Below are 20,197 nucleotides of genomic sequence, written 5' to 3' on the forward strand. Positions count from 1 at the left end.
ATATATATATATATAAAAGAGTTGGTTATGGATGCTTTCTCACAAACCACTCACTCAGTACAACAGTGATTATCTCATCCTTGTCCATTGGCGAACAACAAGACTGTAATGATGCACCGTGTCACATCGTGTTACACTGTGTCTCTTGTTGAAGGGTATCCTGTAAAGTCAGAATGGGAAAGGTTAGTATTTTTATGTCATTCGTGAAAATATCACTTTTATTTATCATACTTTTATTTATCAAGTGACATAGTTAAATGTTATAACCGTAAATTGTGCTTTGCCTAATTATGAACCAATGTCAGAGGCGTTCATCGTGGGCTGACTATTTTTAATTTACTGCCAGAGGCGTTAATCGTGAGCTGACGAGCTATAACAAAATGCCACATTCGTAAATCGTACTTTGGCTACTTATAGATAATTGTCAGAGGCGTTTATCGTGAGCTGACTATTTTTAATTTACTGCCAGAGGCGTTAATTGTGGGCTGGTTATAACAAAATATATAGTCATAATCGTGCTAGTTATAGACAAATGTCAGAGACGTTCATTGTGGCCTGACTATTTTTAATTTACTGTCAAAGGCATTTCGATTACCAAATCTGGTGAAATACGATGCTTGCGGAACTAATTCGTAGAATTTTGCGTCTGCAATTGAAGAAATGTAAGTGGATGCATTATCATGATGGAACCAAAAGCTGGTTGCTTGACATAACCGAAATAAAGAAACTAATGAACACATTTGTCTGAAATTTTAACAGTAATCCTATGAAAGATCAAACTTTTTTATAATTATAACAGTTTGATATTTGTGGGATCATTTCTGTATTAGACCGAGAATTTTTTTCGAACTTATATCCCCGTATAAATCAACATATCAATAATAATTATGTATTAGAGTCTTCAATAAAAATAGCATGTTTCATTAAAAAAAAATAGATATGACTTTGATCTGACCTTGCAGACGCCACTCAAGGTCAAACTGAATATCAGTAAATAGCTTTCAAAACCTTACTTAACTTTTATCTGAAACGTTTCTTCTAAAAACATTATGTAAACTTTTAGCATAATGGCCGTAACTGAGTCATAGAACGTGAATTACAGGTCAACGCATTATATTTTAACGTACTATGTATTCCGCACTATATTTTAACATACTATGTATACAAGTACAATTCACATTCCTTCACGATTAGTTATGGTCATCTTTATGTTCAGCTCATAAATCCAAGGTCTTTTTGGACACCCTATATATTATAATATATATGTTATATATATATATATATATATATGTGCTATACATATATATAACGTACATTACATGATCAATAGTCATATGCATAATTTTTATACGACGCTGTACGTCTATGAAATGTATGTAAGTACATCATATTCAAAGTGTTTTAGTAAATGTATACACTTATTGGTCAATGTATACATTGACTAACAGCAAGTTACAACAAGTATATTTTTACTAAGTGAACATTCTGACTATGACATAAATATATCTTCGGATGCAAACATGTATTTGAAATATTGGGAGTGTGTATTCATTTTAAAGGATTTTTTGGTAAAAATATAGTTTTATTGTGAAAAAATAGTTACAGTTAATTATTTAAAATATTGTTTATTGCTACTTTTTTCCATCTTTTTGGTAATAGGGGGATTTCATGTCGAAAGAACACATTTTTTGAGGCTATCCACGAATCGACCCATTTTTTGGTATCTTCACAAGAATAGAAGCGCTGCTCAGACAGGCCATGAGTCATCGATCGAAATAGGTGGTAATCGGAAGGAGCAACATCTGGATAATATGGCGGGTGTGATAGGACATTCCAGTTAAGCACTTCTAACGTTTCCTTGATTGGTTTTGCAACATATGATCGAGCGTTGTCATACTGGAAAATCAATTTGTCGTGTCTTTTCTCGTAATCTGGCCGTTTTTGCTTCAATACTCGGCAATTGCATCAATTGTTATTGATAGCGTTCCCCATGGTTTCGTTGGATTGGAGCAGCTCATAATACACTACACCTAGCTGATCCCACCAAATACAGAGCATGACCTTGGCGCTATGAATATTCGGCTTTGCCGTCGATATTGATGGTTCGCCTGACCTGCACTATGATTTTTTGCGTTTCGGATTATAGTAGCGTATTCATTTTTGAGTAAAGCTTCCACTTCCTTATCTTCAAATTTTTTCGGCTGACCTGGACGTTTCTTGTCTTCTGTGTCAAAATCACCTTTTTTATAGCGTCGAAATCAGTACTCACATGTTGAAATCGATGGAGTATAATCTCCATAAGCTTCCGACAGCATTCGTTGATTTTTAGCAGCATTTTTCTTCAAATGGAAGCAAAAAGGCAAAGCTTCCCGCAAATTGTGGCAACAGTGTTAGCACAAAATTCGATATATTCAATGTTTAAAAAAACAATGTTGTTTACACTTCGGCAAAATGACACATACTGAAAACTAAAGCCACATGATGATGCTTTGGTCATGAAGGTAGCAACAATATGACCCGATGCGATATTACTAGTTGCCATCTCTTGAAAATCCTTTAAAATTAATACACACTCCCAATACATGTATACATGTGTAACATAATAGCACTACTTCCTTCATTCCTAACGCTATTTTAAAATCTATATTTTACGTCACATATATTATAGATTTTTAGTATTGACAGTGTGACTTAGAACGTAATCATATTTCAGATTGCGTTCTGTCTTAAATAACATGTGAGCAAACCGAGCGACTGGAAACAGCGCGCGGCTGGAAACAGCTAGAAACCTGAGTGTTCACAGCACTCACAGCGCATGAGAGCAATGAGAGCCTGAGCTTTCAGAGGGCGTAAGCGGACGGTACAAAATCGATTTTATCCTTGACCTCGATCAAGTTCGGCCAATCGGCCGAAAAATGGTCATTCCAATATCCCTTTAATAAAGTTTAAAAACGTTTCTAACGGTGTACGATTAAACTTATAAACAGCAAAAAACATGTAAAAAAGGACTTCAGACAAATATATCATTTTTTAAATATTTATACATGTTAAAATAATACATCTGGGTTTACAATGTAGCGGCTATCTACGCGAGCTTACACTGTAATTTCAGGTATATCTGTAACACGTCAAAAAATACGAGTAATACACTCCGGCAAAATATAACATAAAACAACGCAATAGCTTCGACGAAGTGTGTCTCGAAGTGTAATTAAATAGAATCGTTTAATAAAGCAAGCGGAAAGGTATCGCGACAGTCAGCATACGCTTTGCGTAGTGCTCTAATTAATTACTAATTAGCTTAACCTAATTGTGTTAAAACGTAATTGTGCTAAACAACGTGATTTATGACGATAAGAAATATGTAATGAAAACTTCAGCTAAAATAACATTCTTGGATAGTGTAAGCGCGATGTGGCGAAACATATAGAACCGCCATGCTAGGCGGCGAAGCGCTATCTTTTTTGCTATCTGCTCATCGCTATCGAGTGAGGCACGATGGGCCGTGCTACGAATTCGCGCGGTGCGGCTTCACCGCACATTGGCTTATACGTTTTCTTTTTTAATTCAAAAACTACCGCAAATTTCTCAAAATGGTATAAGACTTTTTTATTTTCCTTTGACTCCTATGCCCCCAATGCGGCACCTACCCTATTTTTGAGACACCCTGTATAAAATTATAAGTGGATCATTAAAAGTGAATTATAGGATATACTACTATACTTGATATTTTGTTGCTCATATTAATCAATCAATGTAACAAAATTAATGTCTTATCTCTTTTGTTATAGGGTCATTTAGGCGATCAAGATTTTTATACGCTTCTAGGCATGGAAAGACCAGAACTGATTCACATGATAGATTGTGGTTGGAATAGGCAACTTTGTACATGGTGGCGTGATCGTGGTTACACAGATGTATTTGCTAATTATTCAGAATGTCATTCAGAAATCAAATTGTGGCATGGAAATTGTAATACTCCTATACCTGATGATAAATGATGCATTATCTTTTGATATAGTAAACATTGGATATATAAAAGATATCCTATTTTTTGAAGAAAATAGTGTTACGAGATAGGAATAACAAAATAAAAATATTAAGGAATTTTTAGCTAAAATAACATATGACAATTTCTTTTTACACTATATGATAAATTCAGAAAATTCTGGTTTCACTATTTTATCATTACAAATAATGATAAAAAAATGAAAATGTCTCTTCTTTCTCTGCTCTTTCTTTCGTTTTGTTTACTGTTTTTTTGGGAGGGTTATATTTAATATTTAATAACTCAGAGGGTTGCATTTATTATATGTATATTTATACATATATTTTTGTTATATGTAGATATATATTTTTTGTTATGTTATAAGGGGTTCCGTTTTAATCTAGCTTGTCAATTTTCTTTGAAGTTGTAGGTAATATAAAAAAAGTTTTCGATGAAAATAAACCAGATTTGATAATGTGAAGATTACTCGTTAAATGTAAATAATTTTGTCACATAATATTCTTTTATTGTTCTGCATATGAAAATATTAAAGTAGGAATATCGAAAAATTAATAATTAAAATTAATAATCGAAATATTCGATTAATTATCGAAAATTTAATTTCGATAATTATCGAAATATTTCGACATAAATATTTCGATAATTTATTATTAAATTCGTGATTTTTTATTATATAACTGCTGCATAAATAAGTACGCATATTTTTAATGCTATAATATCCTATATATTGCCGAAAAATTATAATTTTTTGTGTGTAGTTATCATTTCTATTTGATATAATCAAATTTGGATGATAACATTAAAATCAATTTTAAATATAAATCGATTATTGAGTTTTTAACATTTATACATAAAGGGTGTCCCAAAATTAACGCAAGATTTGAATTAAATAGAAAACAGTTTTTAGTCTTTTGATTGTTATTTTTTTATTGAATCATAAAGTACATAGGATAGGGTTATTTGTGGAATAACACATCGGGCAAATGGCCTCCACGGCTTTGCATGCACATACGCACTCGTTTGTCGAAATTTTCCATGACCATTTTGCATAAATGTGGCTGAATTTCGTTGATGCAGCGTTGAATCTCCTCCTTTAATGCACGGGTGGTTGTGGGCTTGTTGACATAGACCTGTGATTTCAAATAACCCCATAAAAAGAAATCTAATGGTGTTAAATCACACGATCTAGGGGGCCAATTCTGATCACCTAAACGAGAGAGTACACGACCTGGAAACGTCTCATGCAGTAACTGAATTGTTTCACGAGCTGTATGGCATGTGGCACCGTCTTGTTGAAACCACATATTGGCCACATCAATATCATCCAATTTCGGCAGAAAGAACTGTGTTATCATGTAGCGATATCGAGCACCAGTAACAGTCACTGCTTGACCAGCCTCATTTTCAAAAAAGTATGGTCCAATGATGCCTCCAGCCCAAAATCCACACCAAACAGTGACACGTTGTGGATGCATTTGTTTTTCGACAATCACATGTGGGTTCTCCGTACCCCAAAAGCGGCAATTTTGGCGATTAACAAAGCCATCAAGATGAAAATGTGCTTCATCGCTTAGGATGATTTTGCTCGAAAAATCAGCATCCATTTGTTGAATAATGAACACACGTTGTTCTATCGTGTAACGCTCCATTTTCACTAACCCTAAACTGTCAGCTGTTAAATTGTTTTTTTTTTGGATTGCCAACACTTTACTGCACAAATGGCGGCAAATTCAAATCTTGCGTTAATTTTGGGACACCCTTTATCTACGAAATTAATAAATCATAAAATTAGTATCGTTTTATCAGTTTCTTATTCCTAATCACTTAAATTTAACAGTCACGCGTACTTCCATAGACACCGACTGTATTTAACAGTATTGGCCGCGGCATTGACTTTTGCATAACATATAATGCATAAGGGACTCAACTAATTGTGAAATTATTCTTTTCTATGGAATGGAAGGAAGAGAAAGATTATGATTAGTTGATTCGCTTATGCACTATGCGTTATGCGTTATGCAAAAGTCTACGCTGCGGCCTTATCTCGTCGGTATCGGTGTCAATGGTGACATCGATTGTAGAGATAAAAAATGTAATTTTTTGCGCCACTGCGGCAATGCGTATATAAGATATTAGCATTACAAGTACGCATACTCATTTATGCAACATTTATATATTAAAAAAGTCATGAATGTAATAATGTATTACTTCGGAAAAATTTCTATGCCAAAGTACGCCAAGAACTATTCCTAAATACGCCAAAAACTATTTTAAAATACGCGGTTTGGAATACGGAAGTAGTTTGGCGTAGAATTCTATTCCTATGCCAAAGATTTACACCTTCCAATACTGATTGGTATACAACAATTTGTTTGCCAGAAGTCATAAATGAATTGCGTAGAACAAACCGAAATCGTCACATCATCCTTCATCATGACAACGCCAGCTGTCACACAGCACGTCAAACCGTTGATTTTTTATCCAGTAATAATGTCGAATTGATGACTCATTGTCCGTATTCACCTGATTTATCACCTAATGACTTCTTTTTGTTCCCAAACATTAAAAATAAGATGCGTGGTGAGGGATTTGAGTCGCCTGAAGCAGCTGTTGAAACATTTCGTATACTGATTTCTGAGGTTACAGTCTTAGAGTGGAAAAAATGCTTCGAAAATTGGTTTGAGCGTATGCAAAAATGTATCTTAAATGGCTTAAAGCCGAATACTTCGAAAAACAATAAATCCATTTACTGAATTTTACATGTTTTTTTTTCATGTTTGCAGAAACTTTTCCAGCAGTCTACGTAGTATATAGAATAAATATATATTTATTTAAATGTGTTTTGTGACGGGTAGCTGGTATCACCTTGTATTGGAAGGCTCGCTCGCCAAGGCGGCTGTAATGATGTCGATTCTCTTTGTTTTAACAATTTGCTTTATTCGTAAGTCGGAATAAAATTGCTTTTGAAGCGGGCAATAGGCAATGCTCGTAATCCGAACTATAGTATGTTCGGTTCGATGCGTGCTTAGTACTCCGATGAAGAAATTTTCAACGCCGTTATAAGACTTAGTATTGCGATAATATCCGCGACCGGCGAATCTCGCCGCAAATTCCCGCAATTCTTTCTCGCACTGATGGTCCTCGCGGTATGCGTATCTCGGAATGTTACGGATTAGAATGCACTGAAGATACGCGACACATCGTTTTGTTCGCACTGAATATTCGGTAATGATCATCGATCGAGATTAGGCAGCGAACTGACGATTCGCACACGGAGCTTCTTGTGCGGGATCGACAGTTTTCGGGATTTACGCAAGGGGGGTCGCGTGCCATTTGAGACAGACAGCGTAATTAGAACAGGAGCGATATGTTTATTTTTGACGGCTCGATGTCGACGAGCTGTTTACTTGCTCCGAGAATATGAAACGTAACGATAATTCCGGAACATACCGCCCGCCTCGAATGAAAGCATTTGAAATAATTCGCATCAAAGCATGCAAAATACAAGAATAGTATAATAACGGAAGTGGTTTAACACAAAGTACAAAAATCGCGACGCAATGCAGTTAAAAATTAAGGTTTCGCGATATTGGTAACATCAGGCACATTTAAATGAAAATCCGCTCGCCATGACGGAATCTTTAGATTCTTCGGAATTGATCATGATAGATAGAAAAGTTTCGCAATTGGTCGGTTATACTCGGAAGGCTCGGAAAACCCTGTTTATAGTGACGATGCGAGTTAAATCGTCACCGCTGGGATGACACGCCGTAATCCGGCCAAATTCCCATTAATTCGGTGGAACCAGAGGTTTACGCATGAGGACGATTTGACCTATTTTAGCCAGTCGCTGGACAATGTGGCACTGTGGGCGTTGTTGAAGAGTATACAAGTAATCACCGGACCAAGATCTCCAAAAACCTTCGGTTATGTGTTGAACCATTTGCCAACGCGAAAGTCGGTTTTCGTTTAAGTTAAGTACGCTTGGTTCGGCGGGAGCGAGAAGCGAGGTTTCGACTAAAAAATGACCGGAGGTTAGCGCGTGATAATCGTCTAGATCTATCGGATACGATAGCGATCGGACCTGCGTATCGACGCCGGTATGGACAAAAGCGCGAGCGATACGGTTGACTCTTGCAGCCGGGAGGTCACCCATGAGTTCGACGGGCACGTCGGCGCGTTCACGCGTGCATGGTATGCACTTATAAAGAACGGATCGAAAGGTGGTGCGAGCTCGGAGAATTCTTGTCGCAATGACGCGAACGTTAATTGAGAACCGGCATGTAACGTTCTAAGATGATGGTGCTGGATAATGAGTATCAATAGCGGGTGCGCGACGATGGGATTCTTCGTCGTTTCTGGGAGACAACTCGACGAAGTTTTCCTCGAATCCGAATAAGTCCATCGTCTATATAAGAATTGAGAACGGAGAGCGGAGAGCTCTTCGATACCAGGCGCTTTTGTTTTAGAGTCGCGATCTCATTAAGAAATATGTTTGACTGCATGGTTTTGAGCCAGTAGCGTTTTGCGTTTTGAATTTCTTCGGAGAGTAAAGTTGCGATATTCATTTGCGAGTTTTTAGAACGTCGGAGTCGACTTAGAAAACAGTAAAGGTACGCGGTAATTCGTAGTAATTTTGGCCACGAAGAGTAGCGAGACGCAAGATCCCACTGGGGAGTGGCGTGCGAGGCGCATACCGGAAGCTCCGGACGTTGTTTGAATATCGGAGGGTACTGAAGGACACGAGTTTGGCCAGGATTCGGAAGGATGTAGCCATGCGGGGCCTGATCACCATAAAACGTGTGTCTTGAAAAGATTGGGAGTGAGACCGCGTGAAGCGCAGTCCGCGGGATTGGTGTGCGTCAGAACATGACGCCAAGAAGGGAGGAGTGATTGGACAGCTGAAACACGATTGGAGACAAAGGTTTTCCATCGGGAAGATGATTGACTCAGCCAGGCGAGTGTAATGGTGGAATCCGTCCAGCAGTGGCACTCGAGGTTAGGGAGTTGGAGCGCTGAGCGCGCGAAATGCATCAAGCGTGCGAGAAGCAACGCAGCGGATTACTCCAATCGCGGGACGCTGATCGTTTTAAGAAGAGTCACTTTTGATTTGGCGGCGAGAAGTGAGGCGGTGGTTGAGCCGTCTATATTGACGGTACGAAGGTATACAGCCGCAGCGAAAGCCGCAGTAGAGGCGTTGGAAAACCCGTGAAGGGCGCAGCGTAAAGTATGAGATCCGTAAGTAGTCCAGCGCGGAGTGCTAATCGCGTTGAGACACGAAAGTTGTTGATAGTAATTAAATCAGCAATCAAAAAGTTGGCTGGGAATGTCGTCATCCCATCGGCATTGCAATGACCACAATTGTTGCATAAAAATTTTAGCGGTAATACTGACGGGAGAAGCCCATCCTAGAGGATCAAAAAATTTGGCGATAGTCGACAGAATGGCTCATTTGTTTCTTGCGGGTGATGACGGTACCGTCACACGGAATTGAAAAATATCTAGCGTAGGATTCCACAGTATTCTTAAAACCTTAAGGTTATCGTCTTGAAGAACTTTATGAGATGTTAAACCATGATCCGTGGGATCAAGATCGGACAACAGAGCGGTGGCGTTGCTTGCCCATTTTCGAAGATGAAAACCTTTAATAACTCTCTCAATTGATCGCGTGTTTGTCGAACAAGAATTTGATCGTCTGCGCCGAAAGCGCAATCATCGACATATGTCTGATGATGTAAAACGGGAACCGCGAGCGGAAATGCGGCACCTTCATCGTCGACGAGTTGATTTAGGACTCGAACGACTAAGTAGGGAGCGGCGGCTGTGCCATAGATAACGGTAAGGAGACGGTAATCCGTGATTGGTTCGTCAGGGTTAGATTGCCATACAATGCGCTGAGGTGTCCCTGGAATTGACTAATATTTGCCGATACATTTTAGCGATATCGGTGGTGAATACGTAACGGTATTGGCGCCACTGCATTATGACAGTGGCTAAATCCTTCTGGAGTTTAGGGGCAATGAGCATATGGTCGTTCAACGATATTCCATTTGGTGCGGCATGAAGCATTGAAGACCACTCGTAAGCGGGTGGTTGCACTGCTATCACGTAAGACAGCATGATGCGAAATGTAATAGTTTTGCTCTGATTTTGTCTGCTGATTTTTGTCTGTGGACTTTTGATAATGTGACCGGAGGTTTCGTAATCTGCGAGAAATTCGCGATATTCGGAAGCATTAATGGGGTCGCGAATTAAGCGTTGTTCCAAGCGGCGAAAGCTCGAAACGGCGGTAGAGCGCGATTCGCCTATCGAGATAGATGGTCCGTTTTTAAACGGTCGTCGAGCGATATAACGTCCTTCCGGCGTACGGAAATGTGTGGCTTTGAAGTGCTCTTCGCACTGATGTTTTTCAGGGCTCTGTGGAGCTTCCTGAAGTACTCGATTTACCAGAAACGACAAAGATCGCGACAAAGAGTCTCAATAATGACTCCGTGATGCGCAAGCGCGAAAATTGACTTAGAAGTCAGAAACGAGGTTACTGGTCCAGACAGAATCCAGCTGAGAGTAGTATTTTGCGCGGTAGACTCATGTCCGGAACCTTTTCGAACACCGTCGAGAACGAGCGTGCGAATAGATCGGCACCGATTATGATCGACTGAATCCGAACTCATGGGGTCACGGTCGGTAAGTCCAAGCTCTGCGACGTGCTTCTAGTACGCAGTCGACTCGATCCGACAAATATTTTGTTAGTGATCGAAGTATAAACGCAGTGGTAGTTGGCAGGTCCGTCGCGATGCGCCGGGGTAATCGTAATTTGCGCAGCGTGACGCATGACGGATTGCATTTCGCTAATGCCGGTAATGCAAACGGAGCGATTAATTCTCGCAAGGCGTAGGCGTTGAGCAAGTGATTCGGAGATAAACGTAGAGATGGATCCCTGCTCGAAGAGCGCGCGAACGGTGATAAAACGGGGCGAATAAACTCGTACGCGCGCCGTAGCGGGCAAGATTTTGGAGCTCGGCGCTACGGTCTTTGACAATAAATGCGTAGCGACGGCGGTGACATTCTCGCTACTCGTTGGTACGGACATCGACGGTAACTTAGCGTCGACAGGCTGAATGGAATGATCGAAATGCAATAATGTGTGATGCCGTTTACTACACTGTCGACACGCGCGAGGATTTGTACAATCTTTCACGGAATGCTTCGTACTGAAACAGTTTACACAGCGTTTCTGGTTTTTAATGAGTTTTTCAAAACGTTGGGACGGAGTTTGCTTTAGGAACGTAGAACATTGATACAATAGATAGTTCGTTTTGCACAATGAGCATACAAACGGAACGATAGACGCAGTATGTAAGGCGAGAGTTTTCTTTTTGGAAGTCGTTTGTGACTTTTCCGTTGCGTTCGCCGATGCAATCGCGTCGAACGCGCGAATACGCAATGCAAGAAATTGATCAAGTTCGCGATAACGCAGGTTATCGCCGAGTTTAAGTTACCAAGCTTTTTGTGATGATTTATCGAGTTTTTGTGACACTAGAAAAACAAGCCAATCATCCCAATGTTCAGTCGCGCAACCGAATTGCTCAGAGCTTGTATCGCTTTGTTGGTTTGATCGCGAAGCATGCGAAGGTCGTTGGAGGTTTCTGTTGTAAGCGACGGTAAATTAGAAAGCGATTGTAAATGTATTGTGTAATGTAAATGAGGCGACGTTTATTATCATACCAGGAAACGAGAATATTCCACGCAATAGCGAAATATTGGCGAGATGGTCTAAGGCGTTACTTGCATCCCCCTTTACACAGGAACACAGATAGTGCATGCGCTCGACGTTCGTTAGATTTTGATGCTCATGGATCATCGATTTGAATTTATCGCGAAAGCTTTCCCATTTGTCAAAACTCGTCGAAAGTCAGCAGGTTGATCCTCGGAAGATACGACGATGACCGAAAAGAGTTATTTAGATCACTTATTTCATGTATAGCGGGACGGGGTTCGCGGGCCTCGTGGCAGTCCAATACCATGTAGTCGGCAGCTTCGTGGTATTAGTCCTCACACGTCAGGAAATAGTGAAGTTCTGGGTGAAGTACGCATGGGTTGCCTTCGACTTTTCGTCCGCAGCTAGCGTGATTTTGCAATCCAGCTCTTGGCATCTGGCAAAGGTCTCCTTGAGGGTTGCGAGACATAGTCGCGTGACAGCACGTGTCATCTTGGCCTGCCCAAGCTTCTTGAAATTTGTGAGCGTGCGAGATATGACGCCCATCTGTTGGTTTTGCATGCTCATCAATTCGTCGAGAGACGACATTGTTTCCAACTGAAAGCACGTTTCGGCAAGATCGAGAATCAAACAAAGGAACAATCACTCTCCTTGGCGACGATCCGGCTCAATGGACCAAAGTATGTTTCGTGACGGGTCGCTGGTGTCACCTTGTATTCGAAGGCTCGCTCGCCAAGGCGGCTGTAATGATATCGATTCTCTTTGTTTTAACAATTTGCTTTATTCGTAAGTTGGAATAAAATTGCTTTTGAAGCGGGCAATAGGCAATGCTCGTAATCCGAACTATAGTATGTTCGGTTCGATGCGTGCTTGGTACTCCGATGAAGAAATTTTCAACGCCGTTATAAGACTTAGTATTGCGATAATATATGCGACCGGCGAATCTCGCTGCAAATTCCCGTAATTCTTTCTCGCACTGATGGTTCTCGCGGTATGCGTATCTCGAAATGTTAGGGATTAGAATGCACTGGAGATACGCGTTTTGTTCGCACTGAATATTCGGTAATGATCATCGATCGAGATTAGGTAGCGAATTGACGATTCGCACACGGAACTTGTGCGCGATCGACAGTTTTCGGGATTTGCGCAAGGGGGGTCGCGTGCCATTTGAGACAGACAGCGTAATTAGAACAGGAGCGATATGTTTATTTTTGACGGCTCGATGTCGACGAGCTGTTTACTTGCTCCGAGAATATGAAACGTAACGATAATTCCGGAACAAAATGTTATTTGAACAAATTAGTTCGAAAAATATTTTTTAATATAAACTATCAAGAATTAAAAAAAAATCTAAATTTATAACAAAATTAATGAATAAAAAGTACATTTGTACACAATAACAGAAATATTTTTGTATTGGAACAATTTATTTAAAAGACATGACATATAAATATGATTTATAAATATGCACAATTATAACTGTATACTAAAAGTATATTTATTTTTAAAATAAATAAACAAATTCAAAGGACTCTTTCAAAACATAATAATAAAACTCAATCAACGGGCGAAGTAAGAGTCCACCACATTTTTTTTTAATTTTCATAAAATTATATATTATATTAACTGCGATGAAACATCACACCAAAAAATTAGACTATAAACTAATAAATTACAAGTTACTGCCGTCAGCAGTGCCTGCATATGGAAGCGACAAATTACCTCGTCTGACCTATTCGATTGCCCCCCAATTTGGAAATCGCGGTACTTCGAGGAGTGACGTGAAGACTCAGACCGTGCAGGCGTGCAAATCCGTGGTCGTAAGACGAGCCACGAAGATGCATGCGCAATCGGGAGTCTGACACTCAAGCTACTTGAAGCTTACGACAACGTGACAACACCCACTGAGCAGATCTGCCATAGCTCTAACGTCAGCGATCAATGTTCAGTTGTGCCATCACTAGCACACGCTTCCAACGAATGTCGCAGTTAATATATAATAATATATTATATAATTTTATAAAAAATTAAAAAAAATGTGGTTGACTCTTACTTCGCCCGTTGATTGAGTTTTGTTATTATATTTATTTTTAAATTAAGAGAAAATATCAAGTAAATCAAATTTTTAATCCCGATAAAACAAAAATTTTATCTCTTAATATTAAAAAAAATTGTTTATATTTTGACATTATAATTTAATGTATTTGAAAAAATATCTTAAACTTATATTTCTTAGCCAAAAGCACTTCTATGCTACGTAATATACTTTATAAAGTATAAATGATCTACACTTATGCAATGGGAAATGCTACATCTTCTTAGATTTTTAATTATATTTATGATTTCATGTACAGATATTATGATGTACAAAGACACGAGCGAGATCGATTATTTACGTTACTAATTAGTCGATCTAATATAAAGTTTTTCGATGAATTGATCCAGTAGAAAAACTTTAAATATCGGTCTCTGTGCAGTAGCTATGGTTAATCGCAACGTCAAATGGGATGCTTTTGAGGAACGCAGACACCTATTTAATTAATAAAAAAATAAATTTCAAAATTAAAAAAATACAAATATCTTATATAATATAAACTTAGTGGTTGAAACACAAAGGGTATAGCAGGATAAGGAGATGATTTCAGGCCCAAGCACGTAATCGATCGCTACAGGGGACAAAATTAACACACCGATGAAAGAATATTTTGTGGAAAGTTTTATCCCAAAAGAGCCACACCGTTTTGAGATATCGAACAAAATGTGATTTTTCATTAGTATTTTTTTTCTCCGTTAAACCTAAACGGATCTTTACAAAAAAAAAATCATGGATATAAAGGATATCGAAAAGATTAGAGTAAGAATTTTTTTGTCATTCTTGGCTCAAAATTCTGTTTTTAAAAAATTCAAGAATTTTGAAATTGCATTTTTTATATGATATGAATGTTTTATCACTTTTAAAATAATTCAGCAGATAAATCCTTATCATAAATTATATTCGTGATTTTTTTCAGATTTTTAGATTTGGTGAAATAAAAAAAAAATTAACTGTTTTTTCGCCATTTTTCGACATAAAATATATAATGTTAGTTTATTATTCATAATATATGAATAATAAAGTTATGAATATACTAACAAAATAAACAAAATAAATGGCGAAAAAGAGTCGTCGCATAATATATATAATTAAAGATAACAGTCAAAGATACATAAAATAAAATAAAAAGTACAACGGCGTATATTAAAATATAAAACAAACAAGTTTCGGCTGCTGGATTGAGCCCTCCTCAGATGTAAAAAGAATATAATATAAAAGACATAAAAGAACATAAAAGAATACAACAGAAAAAGATAATAAATCGATAACATTCAGTGACGCAACATTTTTTAACGCGCGGAAATCAGCAAATGTGATGGATCTCGACGTAGCTTAATGTTGTATGTGCGATGGGGCAATCAAACCGATGTTAAGAAACATAGTCAAGTGCTGACTGAAAAACGGAAAAAGAAGGGAACTCATAAAAGAAGAGTAAACCAAAAAACTTAAAAACTTAAAATCAAAACACGCCGCAGATAAGAAGCCAAGTGCTCACTCACCAACGCATCCGAACAGGAAATGAAAATCGCCGCAATGCATGACAAGTGTGAAAATCCCTGACAATGATAGGGATGTAATCGTCGAAGTCAGACATGTCAACATCGCACATGACACCGAACGCTCGCTAAGACGGCACGCGACGCACTGAGAGAGGAGACGGGTCGACAGGATCGAAAGTCAGACTTTGTTTATTATCGGTAGATATGCCTTATTAAGACCCTCGGTGTCGGTCTGCAAATTGAGACTGTTCTTCTGTTTTTTAATATGTAGCATCTCCGAAATCAAGCGCTTTCTATACGAAGGTTCCTCGTCTAATATCAGAACATTGTCCCATTGAAAATCGTGATTGTGACTCAACCTATGATCGGTGATGACAGAGCGGGCAGATGTTTTGTGTCTAATATGATTACGATGTTCGGCAATCCTAGTTTTTAATTGTCTGCCCGTCTGTCCAACGTAAGAAGCGTCACAATCATTACACAGAATTTTATAAACAACGTTGCTTTTCGAAGTGCTGGGACAAGAATCCTTCTGGACTCTTATATATTTGCCCATTTTGTTGGGGCTGCGGAAGGCCACCCTGATATCACTTTTGCTTTTATTCAAAGATCTAAGTTTCTCTGTATGAAGCGGAATGAAAGGTACCGTAAGCCAAGAAGCAGGTTTATTAGTTAAGTCAATGTCAGTCTCGGTATCGTGTAACCTGTGTCTATTTCTAATCAAATTTTTGATCCTATGATTGATGGAGTCAAAGATAAAATCTAGTGGATAGTCATTCAGAAGTAAAATGTCAATGATGGAGGTCAAATTTTTTGTGTGAAACTTAACGTCGGATAATAAAAAGGCTCTGTCGACTAATGAAAAGATGGTTCCTTTCTTCTGCGTCAATGGATGATTAGAGTGGAAGTTTAAGAATCTACCTGAAAACGTTGGCTTACGGTACCAATCGAAATTAAAGCGATTATTGTCGACAGACACAGTGACGTCCAAGAAATTGATCGTTTTTCCGCCTCTCTCTACGGTAAACTGTAGGCGCGGATGGAATGCATTAAATCTCTCTAATAGCACGTCGATCTGAGAGGGGGGCAACGCAGTACATATGTCGTCAACGTATCTATAATAGAACAGAATGTCCAAATTTACAGACATCAAGGACACCGTCTCCAATCTCCTCAACACTAGGTCCGCAATCACCGGCGATAATGGAGAGCCCATGGGGGTGCCAAAGCTCTGCCTGTAAAAAACATTGTCAAAGACAAAAAACGAAGAGTCCAGGACAAACCGTATTGCTCCCAAAAATTCTCTCTTAGGTAGAGAGCAATCCCCAGAAACCGCCGGCCAATGTTCGTTAACGCAATCGATCGCCACCTCCGTTGGCACGTTCGTGAACAGAGAGGTAACGTCCAAAGACGTCAACTCATGTGTCCCCGTAAAGTGCACATCCCTCAGCCTTTCGACCAGTTCAAAGCTGTTTTTTATATAACTGTCAGCTCTCGGGATGGCTTTAAATAATTTCTTGTGTAGAAAAGTAGCCAAAGGATGCAGCGGACTGCCCACCGATGACACTATTATTCTAAGGGGACAATCAGGCTTGTGAATCTTTGGCAGCCCTCGGGAGAGAACCATCGCTGCAGTACAAAGCTTTATACTCAGAGTCCTTGATGTGACCTCTGGTCTTCCACCCAGTGAGCATAGACCTCAAGGCTGATGTAAGCTTTTTGGTCGGATCTCTTTTAATAGGGACATACGTGTCTGAGTCCCCCAATAACTCGGTCATCTTGTCTCTGTAAACGTCCCTATCCATGGCCACAGTCTTTTATACTGTATTATATTCTTTTTACATCTGAGGAGGGCTCAATCCAGCAGCCGAAACTTGTTTGTTTTATATTTTAATATACGCCGTTGTACTTTTTATTTTATTTTATGTATCTTTGACTGTTATCTTTAATTATATATATTATGCGACGACTCTTTTTCGCCATTTATTTTGTTTATTTTGTTTATACATAAAGAGTTTTTACACCGTTGTTATTTATGAATATACTATTATGAATAATAGTACCTTATAATATTAGTAACAGAATACTTTTAAACATACATGAAAGACACAGGTCAAAAATTTTTAACAATTTCAAACTAATGTCGTCCCTGAGACCGAGTGTCGCGCGCTACGACAAAACAGTAATGAAGTGAGAAGTAGGAATGATAATAGATGTGAATACTGACACATTTTGATTTGAAGCCAAAAACATCGACTTTTTTACATTGTCGTACCTTTGCATCGAACCGCCGAATGAAAATATTTGTGACAGCTAGTATAAGTTGACTAAAAGTCGCGTTACGATTCCTTTTTGTCAATGATATCAAGCATACTGCATAAGGTAAATGAATGTACAGTAATCCCGTTCAATTGTCACCTGCGTAAATTGACTGAAACTGTCCCCGTGACATTTGAGATAGTCTATTTGTTTTCTTGAAGATCTTGCAATTGTGTTCAAAGTTATTTAAACACAAGAATTAACAATATTTTACCATTTAAGTTTTTCAAACTATACTTTTCAGTTTCTATTGAGGATTTTCATTTAACACCGACACTCATTGTCAGTCAGATTATAGCACTTATTCCATTATTCATTGTTATAGAAGAGCAATTATCTATGAGGTAATATTTTATTTTTTTAATAAAAATTTTTTTGCCATTTCTGGTACATTTTTCAATAACTACTGTTACCTAACACTATTATCACACTATTATTTAAATAGTTATTATTAAATATGTTTTAATAGTATTTCAAAGTTTTTACGCGATACGTAGGCTGCTGGAAAAATTTTTGCAATCTAGTACTTCCAGTGGCGCCAACGTTCTGCTACTATCATATCCGTAAAATTAGACGTTTTTAACCTATAATTCAATTGACAGTTTGTACCCAAGCCAACTAGTTTTGTTTGCATAGTATTTTAAAAGAAGTTATTTTGTAAGAAAATTTGTAAGGAAATTTCGCGTGAAAATTTTCGGGCAATGATTTTTTACGATTACAAATGTAATCTAACTCCGAAACAATGTATCGATCGACTTCATTTGGCTTTTGGGGATGAAGCACCATCCAATAGAACTGTTTATAATTGGTTTGCCGAATTCCAGCGTGGACGTACTTTTCTTAGTGATTAATTCCGTGAAGGTCGTCCATCCACGTCTGTTGTTGCCACTAATGTTGATGCTGTGCGTGAAATGATTGAGCGAGACCGGCATATAACATACCGCGACATTCAGGCATCCTTAGGCATTGACATGAAAGCAATACATATGATTTTGCATGATCACTTGAGCGTACGGAAACTTTGCAGTCGTTGGATTCCACACAATTTGACTGAAGCTCAAAAACAGGTGTTAAATGGAGCAAAGAAATGCTCAAGAAATTCAACCGAGGTCGGTCAAATTTAATCTACAACATCGTTACTGGGGACGAAACATGAATCTATTCGTATGAGCCCGAAAGTAAACAACAATCCACTTTTTGGGTATTTCAAAATGAACCGAAACCAACAAAAGTTGTTCGTTCACGCAGTGCTGCCAAGCAAATGATTGCTTGTTTCTTCAGTTATACCGGACATGTGACAACCGTGGCTTTAGAGGATCAGAGGACTGTAAATACTGATTGTATATACAACAATTTGTTTCCATAAGTCATAAATGAATTGCGTAGAACAAACCGAAATCGTCGCATCATCCTTCATCATGACAACGCCAGCTGTCACACAGCATGTCAAACCGTTGATTTTTTATCCAGTAATAATATCGAATTAATGACTCATTGTCCGTATTCACCTGATTTATCACCTAATGACTTCTTTTTCTTCCCAAACATTAAAAATAAGATGCGTGATAAGCGATTTGAGTCGCCTGAAGCAGCTGTTGAAACATTTCGTACACTGATTTCTGAGGTTCCATCCTTAGAGTGGAAAAGATGCTTCGAAAATTGGTTCGAGCGTATGCGAAAATGTATCGATTTTAAAGGCGAATACTTCGTAAAACAATAAAGCCATTTACCGAATTTTACATGGTTTTTTTCATATTGTTTGCAGAAACTTTTCCAACAGCCTACGTATTACTGATCTGGAGACACGGTAGTGGCGCTAAGACAACCCTAATGTCATAGTATATTCATACGTGTAATATGTTAAATTTACGTGTATTATAATATATCAATAAACACACACTAAAAATTACTCATGCTGTGATATTCATGCAGATATTCTCTGTGTCCATTTTTATGCAATATTAGAGTTTTATATTATAATATATAATGTGTATAATGATATATATAAAATTTAATTCTAACGTTGTACTCGTACTGTTGCGCGGCAACGGCATTATGAACGCGAGTCATACTGGTTACAGCTGATTGGCTCGTATAACGCCGTGTATGTGTTTTTTACGCGTACAGCGTCACGCAAAAATGTAGATATATACACACATACATACAAAAAATTTCACTTCTCACGTTTTCACTCTAGGAAAAAAGATACATAATCGATATCATGGTCACATTATCTTCATTCTAGCGACTAAGAAAAGGCGTTCATCTGGATCCACGTAATTGCAAAAACTCTCTATTAGCTTTGAAGTTTTATTATTGATACGTCATTTAAGTGCATTCTCTAGGTTTATTCCACTAAAGAAAAATACAAACAGATGACCAGATATATGACGCGGTAAAGTAAAATTCTAGATTGCATTCTGGCACGCTATAATTTTATAAAAAATATATTTGGAGTAATATGTTTATTAATAATGTTATTTATTAAAAAAAAATTATGAAAAAAGGGAAAAGCAGGATCGAACATAAGATCTTCAACATTCTGATCTCGCACCTAA

General features: G+C 38.1%; 3 protein-coding genes across 5 annotated transcripts in view; 1 reads left to right on the forward strand and 2 right to left on the reverse strand.

Moving 5' to 3' along the window:
• Positions 1 to 4,071, forward strand: part of LOC108746292 (xyloside xylosyltransferase 1) — a 21,090-nt gene extending 17,019 nt beyond the window's left edge. For all 3 annotated transcript variants that reach the window (XM_018482963.1, XM_018482965.1, XM_018482964.1), the window contains one exon: positions 3,792 to 4,071. In XM_018482963.1, the coding sequence (XP_018338465.1) occupies positions 3,792 to 4,001 (210 nt within the window). In that variant the 3' untranslated portion in view covers positions 4,002 to 4,071. The remainder of the gene's footprint in view (positions 1 to 3,791) is intronic.
• A 5,812-nt stretch (positions 4,072 to 9,883) lies between these two features.
• Positions 9,884 to 10,680, reverse strand: LOC108746285. Its single transcript, XM_018482957.1, has 2 exons — positions 10,549 to 10,680; positions 9,884 to 10,438 (listed from the first exon to the last, which is right to left on the reverse strand). Exons 1-2 carry the CDS (start codon positions 10,678 to 10,680, stop codon positions 9,884 to 9,886), a joined length of 687 nt encoding a protein of 228 aa, XP_018338459.1.
• Positions 10,681 to 15,745: 5,065 nt separating this feature from the next.
• On the reverse strand, positions 15,746 to 17,125 carry LOC108746286. Its single transcript, XM_018482958.1, has 4 exons — positions 16,971 to 17,125; positions 16,604 to 16,894; positions 15,873 to 16,555; positions 15,746 to 15,768 (listed from the first exon to the last, which is right to left on the reverse strand). The coding sequence occupies exons 1-4, from the start codon at positions 17,123 to 17,125 to the stop codon at positions 15,746 to 15,748; spliced, it is 1,152 nt and encodes a 383-aa protein (XP_018338460.1).
• Positions 17,126 to 20,197: the final 3,072 nt, after the last annotated feature.

This window comes from Trachymyrmex septentrionalis, unplaced genomic scaffold, assembly GCF_001594115.1.
Source record: "Trachymyrmex septentrionalis isolate Tsep2-gDNA-1 unplaced genomic scaffold, Tsep1.0 scaffold164, whole genome shotgun sequence".
Classification (NCBI taxonomy): domain Eukaryota; kingdom Metazoa; phylum Arthropoda; class Insecta; order Hymenoptera; family Formicidae; genus Trachymyrmex; species Trachymyrmex septentrionalis.